An 11,891-nucleotide genomic window follows, 5' to 3' on the forward strand; every position below is an offset into this window, starting at 1 on the left:
CGGTGTACTCAAAGAATTCGATCTCTTTATTTTCTATCAATCTCTGTACCAGAGCCCTGAATTCATTGCACGTTTGGATCTCATGCCCTTCCTCGTCGTGGAATTCACAATAGTACTTCCCTCATTCAGGCTTCTCCTCTAAACCTTGTATAAGTAAACCTTCTTCCACTATTTTCTTCCAAACCCATCTCAACGGGGTCTTTACCTCCGATACGTCCATCTTAGTTCTCCTTCCTCCACTTTCGCTTATCGCGTTTACCCCATTGTCTGAATGACTGGGTAACGGGTTTCCCGCCATATTAGGTTTTGTGGGATCATCGAACTTCACAATGCCCATCTTTATGAACCTTTCGACTAATTTTTTGAAGGCCGTGTAGTTCTCAATTGTGTGCCCCATAATTCTTGCATGGTATTCGCATTGCATGTTTGCATCATACCATTTTGGGAATGGAGGTTGCATGGGTTTTAGGTAAAAGGAGACACTACATGTGCATCGAACAGGTTCTGGTAAAGCTCCCTATACGTCATTGGGATTGGCGTGAACTGGACTCTTTCCGTGTTAGGCCTTGGGTTGGAATCTTGACTCGCGGAGCCCTGATGGCTAGTAGTCACTGCCCTCAGCTGGTTTACTGTGACCGGCTTGGAATAACCCTTATGATATGCGCTCACATTGTTCACCTCGTTTTCTTTCCTTCTTGGAGCCGTTCTCTTGGCATTTTCCCCCGCTTCAATCTTCCCACATCTTACTGCGTTTTCTATCATCTCCCCGGACATTACTATGTCCGAGAAGCTTTTAGTAGCACTTCCTAACATGTGGTTAATGAATGGGGCCTTTAGAGTGTTGATAAATAGTATGGTCGTTTCCTTCTCCAAGAGGGGTGGCTGAACTTGCATCGCTATTTCCCTCCACCGTTGTGCATACTGTTTGAAGGTTTCACTCGGCTTCTTTTCCATGTTTTGTAAGGTAATTCTGTCAGGTGCTATGTCCGTCACGTGACCGTATTGTTTCATGAAAGCTTGAGCCAAGTCCTTCCACGAACCAATTTGGGCACGGCTGAGCTGGTTATACCACTTGGCCGCAGATCCGATCAGACTGTCCTGGAAACAGTGGATCAACAGCTGGTCATTGTTAACATACCCTGTCATCCTTCGACAGAACATCGTAATATGAGTTTCAGGGCAGCTCGTCCCATTATATTTTTCGAACTCCGGGGTTTTAAATTTTGGTGGGAGCACCAGATCTGGGACCAAGCTTAAGTCCTTAGCATCGATCCCGCCACAGTAATCAGAAGCTTCCATTGCTTTAAATTTTTCCTCAAGCCATTTGCACCGATTATCGAGTTGTTTTACCATATCTACTTTTCCTTTCTCTATTTCTACCATGTCATCAAGGTCCGGGACAAATGGATTAGCTGGATTATCCCCGGGATTAGAGCATGATCCTATAGGAATGTTTATTGGTGTCGAGGTATTGGCCTGGTATTGCTGGGGCTTAATAGTGACGGATAGCGTTCGTGGATGCACCTCGGATTGTGGTTGGGTGTTTATCGGAGCAAAGTCTGGAGGATAGATAGGGTCTTCATTATTGTTCCCTATGGTGCCCTTCCCTTTCTCGCGTTCTCTAGCCAGCAACTGCGCCAACTGGCCTATCAGATTATTTTGGGATTCTTCCATTTTTTCCTTCATATCTTGTTGTATCTTAGCCAGGTGCTCTTTTATCTGTGCTTGTAATTGCTCTTGCATTTCCCTTTGCATTTGTTCTATTCTCTCTAATCTCTGATCCATTGCTTTGGTTTTACGGCGGGTATAGTAGTTGTGTTCGGTTGGTTGATTCTCGTTGGTTTCCAGATTAACTGAAATAATTTTGTTTAATCAGGGTCTTTTCGCGAAATTTAATACACATGATGAAATGTAATGCAAATGAATGAATGCAAAAAAGAGGCGTTGATTCCAATTCAATTTCATTAGAAGAACTTCACTAGAAGAAAAATTTCTTTACATAGAACGGATGATTACATATACGACTTTGCCCTAATGCCCAAAGCCTTAATTTTTCTAAGGAGCCAAGCTAGTTTTCGGCCTTGATCTGATTCTGACTCGTACTTTAAGCTTAATACATCAGCTTGGACTGCCAAGGTTTGCAAGTGATCGGCTACCTCTCGAACCTGAGCCACAGCTTCGCCCATGACATAATCTCTATCTCTAATCTAGTTCTGAGAGTGGTGAAGCTGTTCCCTGCAATGGTCGTTGTTTGCCTCAAGCAGTTCCACTCGAATTTTACTATCTCGTAGTGCAGTCTCGAGTTCTTCTACTTTCCCTTTCAACTCTTCGATCCTGCTCAGACTAGCTTTCAGCTCAATTACCGAATTACAGCTACGATGTTGATGAAGTGATTTTTCCAATTCAACCACCCGAGCACGTAACTTCTCCTTTTCGTTTTGGTTTTCTAACAAACTCTTTTTCAGAGTGTCCTCTCGTATTTGGGCATCTTGAAACCTTTTCTCCCAATGGTCGGCTCTAGTCTTTTCCACTTTGATCTCTTGACGCCATTGCTCCGACGTTTTTCCTAAACCGGCAGTTCTTATTGACATACGCAGCTTCTTGTAATCGGTTTTCAAACTATCCAAACCTTCCTCGGCCTTGTTCTTTCCTTTTCTTAACTTCTCAGCCTCTAGCTTGTGGACATCGACGTCTAATCTCAATTTCATTTTCTCTTCTTCTAGCTGCTCTATCTTCTTCCCCAACTCTGAGTTCTTTTTCTCAAAGTCTTGTTTAATGATCTCTAACTCGGATGGGATAACCCGTAAATGCTCCTCTATCGGTTGAGTATTCCCTTGATTCGGCCTAGGGATGTTGTCGTTGACTCTCCTACCCCACCACCATTCATACCCGGGGGTGGTCATCGGGCCTGTAGTAAATCCTTTCATTCTTCGAGCTTGGTTCCATGCATCTGACACCTCGCGAACCCTCTTCTTATAATTATTGTCTTTATAGGAGAACTCACATTGTGCCAAACCCTGTGTCACTGGTATAAATTGCTTTGAACGATATTACCTTAACACTATCAGTGAAGCGTATCCAACGGCTCCCCATATTCCGGCCAGAGGGACAGTCAAAATCACCGCACCTATATAAGATCTCGTCAGGAATCAACCACGGAGCTCTCCATTCAATGTCTTCGGCCCGTAAATTCTGGAGAATAGTTATCCATTTCTCTTCTGAGATGTCGTCCCGCCTCAGTATGGCCACGAATTCCCTTAATGGGGAATAATCCTTAGAGAAAACCCGATAAGAGACCTTCTCCACCCTCCAGAAATGGCTATGGAACCAAGCCAAAAGAAGCTGAGCACAACCAATAAATCTTCCCTCGCCCGCTCTCCGGCATGCATTCAAGGATCTGAAAGTTTCTGCTAGTATTGCTGGGACAGGTGTAGTACCTTTATCAAGCCGATCGAATAGATCTGAGACCGCTTCATCTATGTGTCCTAGCGCCTTGGGAAAGATGATCAAACCGTAGAGGCTTAAGGCAAAAACATCAACCCTTTTCTTTGAATTCGGGTGCGCAAGAATCAAGTCCCTCAAATTCCTCCAAGGAATACACTTACTATCCCTTTTTTGCTTGATGCGGGCTGCAACCCATTGCTCGCTCATCCCCGTTACATTCATCAACTTCTTCAAAAAGGGAGGGATGTTGACAGGTCTTGAATAGGCCCTATCAGCCTGAATCTTCGGGCAATTAACTAACGCCATGTATTCCTCCACAGTAGGTACTAAATCAACTTCTTCGAAGGTGAAGCAACTGTAAGCAGGGTTCCAAAACTGCGCGAGAGCCCGGAACAAGTACTTGTCCACCTTTACATCGAGCAAATAGGGTAAATCACCGTAGTTACAGTAAAAGAGTTGCTTAACTTCGCCATTCCAACTTTTCCATATATCCTTTAACTCTTGCAGGTCATTTTGAGTCACACTGATGCGAGTGAAATCCCACAACTCCGATTCATATCCCTCGGTCAAACTATCTCCTTTCTCTTGTTGCGTTCTCTCAGACCACACTCGGACGGCCGCATTATCCTCCACTCTATCAAAAAATCCTTTTTCCATGCTAAACTCTTCTATTTAGTAACCGAACGTAAATCAACACCCTTTTATGATGAGATGCCATGCGAAAACAATCAAAACACAACAAGTTAGTATTATATACAAAGAATAGAATTCAAAACAAATAAGGAGTATATAAATGCCTAATAGGGTAACCACTAGGGTTCGGTGTGGTTCTACCTAAGGTAGGCTCCTAGGGCTCATTACATGTAGTTCGGTTTTAAGGTAAAGGTACCTGAACCAGCAGATTCCTCGACCCTCGCCCATTATAGGCTCATACGGACCGAGTTCGATTCAGGGGAATACATTTCCCTACGGCTATACGGAGATGAAAACCTCACGAAGACGCAGGTACGGATGTATCCCGAAAGCGATCCACTATCCTATACGGAGGTGAAGACCTCACGAAGGAGTAGTTTCTCACTTCCACTTAAGAAGGTGAAATTAACCAATAATGCAATATGCAAAGATACATCATAGAACTAAACTACTTAAAGCAAGCATATTATGAAGAAGGCCACGAAAATAACAAACAATATGCAATGCAGATAATTTAAAACCAATTTTCAATTTTCGAAAAAAGACAAAAATTAACCAATTTAAGGCTTGACTCTCGAAGTCCCTAGTGGAGTCACCAAGCTATCGTAACCATCTTTGAAAACAACGGGGTCGACTTGGTTTGAAAGCGAAAATTAAAACGGGAGTCGCCACCGATCTTTATTAGGTGTGATCGGATCACCTTTGTTTTAATAAATCAAATTTAGTTTACTAAAACAGTGCCTTTGGTCTACGAAACTTGAGAGAATAAGTTCGGGAGTCGGTTACGTGCGAGGAAGGATTAGCACCCTTGACACGCCAAAAAATTGGTACCGAATTGATTAGTTAGTGTCCTAATGTCGAAAATTTGAAAATCGGGAAGGGATTTGAAATACGATCTTTTCTATTAATATTGACTTTAAAATTCTTGAATTAGCTTGAATTGATTGTTTAAAGATATCCTTACCTCGAGATATCAGAGTATCACATCCCGTAAGTTAGGACACAATACCATGAACTCCCGAGCACAAAGTCGTCTCTTAATTTAAATGAGAATATTAGGTGCTTTAAAACTCGAAAAGGATATTTGGCTATTTAGAAACAATAAGGAAATCGAAACCCCGTAAGTTAGGGCACGATTCCTTGATGTTCCAAAATGCAAAACATTGCCTTATTTGGAAAATTTCATTTTTGAATAGTAACGAATACGATATTTAAACGAGGTGTATTTGTTAGGTTGAAATAAAATGATTTATTGGATAAATGTATTGGGCTTAATGAATGATACGACTTAGGCTAGATAAAACAAAGATATATCGTAGAGCACGGGATAATACAACATGAAATACAATGTTTATACAAGCAAATGACAATAATGAAAATACGAATAAACCAAATATAATACATACAATGGTAACATTCACATAACATATATCACTTAGGCATTAATCACTAGTAATCAAAGACAAATGAATTAAATAAAATATAACCATTTTTTTAAAAAAAATAAAGCAAATTAAAATGAATAAAGTATAAAACAAATTTTATGATGGTAAGAAATGAATTTAAAATAAATGATGTGAAGAGAAAAAAGAAAAAAAAATTAATATCGATAATGTACAAAAAAGAATATATGTAAAAGAAAATTTAAAATAGATAAGATACAATACGTCAAAGAAATAATTAGAATATATATAAAAATAGATATAATGATTTGAAATTGATAGCATATATAAAATTTTACAATAAATAATAAAACAATTTAAAATGAATGACACATAAAGCAAGTTTATAAAATGAATGATGTAAGAGAATTTTAAAACCTATATTATAAAGCAAGTTACAAAAGATTCATATGAATAATTTTAAAATGGGTGATATATATATAATTAAAAGTGTAAAATAGATAACATGGAATAAGTAGAATGGTTTTGAAATAAGGTGTAAAATAACTTTGAACTAAATAATATATAAGTTAATTTAAAATTATAAATATGAAGTTTAAAATGTATAATACGTAAAAGGATTTAAAATAGACAATATAAATATACTTTATAATAACGCTTTAGATATGATATATAAAAATTATTAGAAATACATAATTCATAATAACTAAAGAATAAACAACGTAATAATTTGAAATAGATATATGGCAAAAACAGTTTTGGGAATAATAGCAAACATATAGAAACTTAAAATAAATGGTATATATACATAAATTTTATAACAAATAATATAGACATGAGTACATAAAGTTTAAAAATGGGTAATACAAAAACTTATAATAAATAATACATAGAATACTAAAATAAATGAATAAAAGGTTTAAGATAACGCAATAATTTTAAATAAATAGTACATTAAACGATTTAAAATAAAAATGGTACTTTGGAGTAAAACGTAGTAATCTATAATAACTAATATGAATGAGGATCTTAATGTGAGGCAAAATAGTATAAAAGACCCAAAACAGATCAATAAAAGGTTTAAAACATCATGTGAAAGATTTAAGAATGAATATGCACAATAATGGAACATAAAAAACAAATAGTCTAATAAAAAATGAAGACAAAATATGTAATATATGTATGCATTAAGATAATTAATATGTAAAAAAAACCCTTAAAGTAAATAAATATAAAACAGTTTTTTAAATAAAAAAAGACGAATATACAAATACCGTATAAAGTTTGAAACTAAATAAAATAATATCTAAATAAATCGCAAATGGGCATATAATAAAATATAATGGAACAGTTTGAAATAAAGAGGAAATGATTAAATTAAAATCAAAATGAAAGAAAAGGTACAAATTATAATAACAGGTAAGTGCCATGGACTACATCAAAATGCATTCAAATTTATGAGGACGAAATGGGACATTATCCCAAGTCTCAAATGCGCTGCATTTCAACCACTCAGGCCGAGGACTAGAACGGAAATGAAATGAAATAAGTGGGCGAAATTAAAAAAAGAAAATGCAAAAAGGACTAAATCAAATGGCGCAGGAAAATAGGAGGGACCGTGAACGAAAATATCCCATTTTAGCCTTAAAAAAAACTGCTGCCGTTTCCTGGCCATTTAAGCCATTCTTTTCTCTTTTTCATTTCAGCTTTTATTTTAAAAAAGAAAAACAGAGGGCCTTTGCCCTCTTTCCCTCTCTGCTCATTTCGGCTAGGGTTCTTAGAACCTTCATTACCGCCTTCACCGCAGCGCCACCACAGGCGGTGGTTGGGGTGTAAACCGAGCTTTCAAGCCCCTGTTTAAGGCGAACTTAACAGCGAAAACTTCCTTGACCAAAGAAGATCCAAAGAAGGAACCCCCTACGACCTCTTCGGGTCGAATCCGACGGCGGAGGAGCGATCTCCGACGACGGTCACTTCAATTCGGGTAAGTCCCCTTCTTGGATCTTTTACCCTTTTTGTTTTTTTTAGATTTGTAGTATAAATAAAAAGAAATTTAAAGAGATGAAAGAACGAAATGAAAACAAAGTAAAAATAAATCAGAGGTCAACCTTTAAATTTGTTCTGTTCTTTTATTCAAATGTCTGTGTCCACCCCCGTTACAATCAGTTTCATTTCGGCTTTATAGCCGATTCCCATATTAAAATATTGTTGTTTTATTCTCTGCTACTGCTTATGCTTCTTGCTGCCATTTTCCTCTTTTCCAAATGTTTGCAGGTCATGGGAGTGTCAGACGCGTGGAAGGCCAGTGACTGGCGCCCCGAGCGGTGGTGGCGCACGTGGGAAGGCTGGTGGCTGAAGGTTCGCGGCTGACAACTTTGGTGGCTGCTGCAATTTTTTTTAACATAGTGGGCTATTATTTGGGCTTTAGGGTTTGTATTTAGTTGGGTTTGGTCTTTTAGTTTGGGCCGGGCATAATTGGGCTTGTACAGACGACATGGCTCATTCCAACTCTGATATCTCTACCAATAAAGAAGAAGATTAAAGGCAAAATCTAGAACCTCAACCTCAAACTTAGACAACCTAGGACCAACTCGGTTATCATACCAACAATTGTAGCCTCAAGCTTATCATAGAATCTTTATGATATTGTGCCTAGTTGATATGTTTGTGTAATTTATTTTGATAAATTATTGGACATGATACAACAAATTTTAGTGTTCATTGCTCAATTTCTATTTAGTTGTACAAGTCCAAAATCTTGGGAATAAGTTGGAAAATGGGTTGCATGAAGATTTGGGCATGGGAGTAAGAATTTGACGTACAAGCCTTTTTAAATATTAGGATTATTTTACTTTTTATTATTTTTATTTATAAATATATTTTGCTAAAATTTTAATTAGAATTAAACTTATATTTATTTAATTAGATGAATAATAGATTTTATCTTTAGGAATTTGAATAGAATTAGAAAAACTTAGGATAAGGCACAACGCTTTGGATCATTTTATTATTCTTTATTTGGGGGCACATTTTTTCTTTCTTGGGGATTGAAGGAGTAAAGTCTTCTATTTTTGGGACTTTTTTTTCATTAACGAATTTATTTAATAAAAGTTCTTTCGAGATTCGAAATCATGTTTCGCTCTTCACTTTGGTATTCATTAATTCTTCGATTTATGATAAAGATAAGATCGCCTCATTAATATCATTTTGAGTATTGTTTCGAGAGGACCCCTTGTTTGATGCTTGGTGAAATACATTGTTGGTTTTATAACTCAATTTGTTATTATTTTTCTATTTTACCAAAGAACAAATTGGTATGGTTCAATTAGGTGCAATTGGGTTGTATTAAGGGAGTTAGTGATTTAGTTTAAATGGCATGCATGATTGAGGTCGTTGACTTGAGTTGGATTCTTCTTATTCGTAAAGTTATTGAAGAATTAAACCATGAGAGTTGTCTCAGGGTTGTTCGTTTGGAAAGAGTTAGTTGTCGAGTTGTTCTCGTAGTTAACTTTAATTAGAGGTTTGAGGTTATTCATTGATCTCTACAACTGACTTATCATAGAGTGGAGCAGGACCCATAATTCGAGATCAGTTCAAAAACGAAACCGAAGTCATGTCCAGGGCTAGAGTTCTCAACATATTGGTTAAGTTTATTTTTACTTCAAAATTTCCTTATTCTATTTCATTTTTTATTTTATTTCAATTTTTATTATTTAACAACATTATACTTTAAACTCCCCCTTTTTATTTTCGTAGGTACACAAAAGTCGTGGGTATGAAAATTCCCACAAAAGGCTTTGGTTGTAAGATTTCTGAAATTAGCCAAATCGATTTTTGTGGGATTGATCCCATTTCCTTAACTATGAATTTAAATTATGTTTTAAGTGTAGGAATTTTAATTTTTTTTGTTTCAACACCCATCACTTTGTGAACCACATTATCTTTATTACCTGACATACTTACAACACCTGCCACCCAAGTATTACATCGTTTACCTAAACCAACAACCATATCCCCCTCCCCTAAGCCCACCCCTACTTAACCTTTGGGGGACAAACCTTTTAGAACCCTAACATTAGTTCCCAACAATACACAAAAATGCAATAAAAAATGAAAATCCTTTAAGAGCAACTCTAGGCACAACAACTCTACCAGCAACGACATAAATTTATACAATGAGAAAATTATTGAAGACTTATGAGAAAACTAGAACCCCCAACCATAAGTAAAATATAAAGAGCTAACCAATTTTCTCCTCGCAGACAAAGAAACCTTGCTACACATCCACAATACTAATCATAATTACAAGAACCTCAACAACAAGATGATTTCTTCTAAGACCAGATGTAAGCCTTAAGGAAAAAATTGTAGTCTTTCCATAAGTCAAAGTCAGTAAAGATGGAATAAGACCCAGGAATAGCAGTAGAATACATGTATCCAACCTTTAAATCACTCAAAGAGACATATGATAGTCAAAAGGACCCTTAAGATCATTTAATCCAAACAATAACTACATGAATATCTTGGATTCTTTTGATTTTCTAAAGTGCAAAGCTTTCCCCATGACCCTTAGAGACCATGCAAGGTTGTAGTATCTAGCTTTGCTAAGGGACCCCATTCACTCATTCAATGAAATGGAAAACTTGTTCATGAATAGATTCTTGTAACACACTACACTCAGCCAAAACGAGGATCAAATGTAAGGCGTCACATTTTTATCGTAGCAATCTAAACAAAACTGAACATACATTTACAAGTTTGAATTTAAACATGATAAACACTCAAATAGATTATTATAGAGGTTTATAAAGTATCATAGATTAAAAAAAAACTTAATAGGATTTAGAACAACATTCGAGGTTGCCCAAAATACACATTTAAGGAGCCAAGTATTGATACATGGATCACATGTTCCAATACAAGTGTAAAAAAATCAAATATTTTAGCTCAAGGGTCAATGTATTGATACATTAAAAGGTTATACTGATACATCTAAAAATGTGTCAATAATTAGGAACTTGTATTGATATAAGTCTGAAATTTCAAAAGCTACTAGCTTCGAATGTATTGCATCATCAAAGTAAGCTACTGATATGTTGATATGATGTTTCAGTAACTTGTATTAGAAACCTATATTTTGGACAAATTTGGCCACTCAAACATACACCTAAGTAAACCAACATGCAACCAAAGTTATGCTGTCAAGACAAAGATACCAAAACAAGATTATAACACATAAATTCATACTTGAAGACATGCTAATTCAAATTTTAACCCCTTAAATAAAATTTGCATACAATCAAAACAACTTATAAACTACTAATACATTCCAAAAATCAAAATAAACTAAATTACCAACACATCAAATAAGTGTCAAGTAACCATAAGCAACATAACATCTCAACATATAACAACCAAATACCAAGTTCAATAGTCTAGGTCCTAGTACATGCCTAAATTATAGAAAATGTCTAAAAATCATTACAAACTCAAATGCTAGTTGAGATCCTTTGAGAGTAGAATTGCTCGACCCCAAATAAAAATTACAAATCTACAAAACATGGGCATGGAAAACAAATTTGCATGCTAATCTTTCTATTAAGCTCAATGGTGTTGGGATTTAATGCCCTTAGTATAGTATTTTTGTCTTTGTATACTTATATTTTTTGAAAAAATTAGTTTAATAAAATATTCATTAATTACATTATTATCCTTTGTATATTATCCTCAACAGTTTTTGCACACAAAGCAAAATGGAAGGAAATATTGGGTCATTGATTATCTAATGTTTAACTAATATTAAATAGTATTATGTGGTCAGATTGTAATATAGAAAGATAACTTATATTAATAGATAATCTAAACATGTCTTTAGTCTAATAAAAAATGAGAAAACCAATTGAAAAGCTAATATGTCATCTATCGAGTCCAATTGGGGACATACTTTATCTTTGGTATCAGAGTGGATAACTCCCAAAAGATAGAGACATGAATATGACTAATTGGAATGACAGTACATTGAACAAGACTTAAGTAGAATAGATCCGAGATCCGTTTATGGATTTATTCACTTGTGACATTCATAGTGTGACATACCTTAATCCTGAGTGGATGATAGACTATGCATGCTTGACTCATATTTTTTTATGTAAATGAAAGTCTGAGTTCAAATAGATAAAGAACCAAAAGTTGGTACATTAGGTATACGACTTAAGTTGTATGTAGCATCATTCCACAATAGTGGAATTCAAAGCACAATGAAGGGTAAATGATATCCTCTTATTGACATTACATGATAGATGAAAATTAAATGTGTCTACAGGTCATTTGTCTTTATGATAAATGATTTAA

At 35.8% G+C, this 11,891-nt stretch overlaps 1 protein-coding gene across 1 annotated transcript; it reads right to left on the bottom strand.

The window, feature by feature from the left end:
* Nucleotides 1-465: 465 nt before the first annotated feature.
* Nucleotides 466-1,785, bottom strand: LOC121211418 (uncharacterized). Its single transcript, XM_041084184.1, has one exon. The coding sequence runs from the start codon at nucleotides 1,783-1,785 to the stop codon at nucleotides 466-468; it is 1,320 nt and encodes a 439-aa protein (XP_040940118.1).
* Nucleotides 1,786-11,891: the final 10,106 nt, after the last annotated feature.

The sequence above is a fragment of the Gossypium hirsutum genome, chromosome A02, assembly GCF_007990345.1.
Source record: "Gossypium hirsutum isolate 1008001.06 chromosome A02, Gossypium_hirsutum_v2.1, whole genome shotgun sequence".
In the NCBI taxonomy this organism is placed as follows: domain Eukaryota; kingdom Viridiplantae; phylum Streptophyta; class Magnoliopsida; order Malvales; family Malvaceae; genus Gossypium; species Gossypium hirsutum.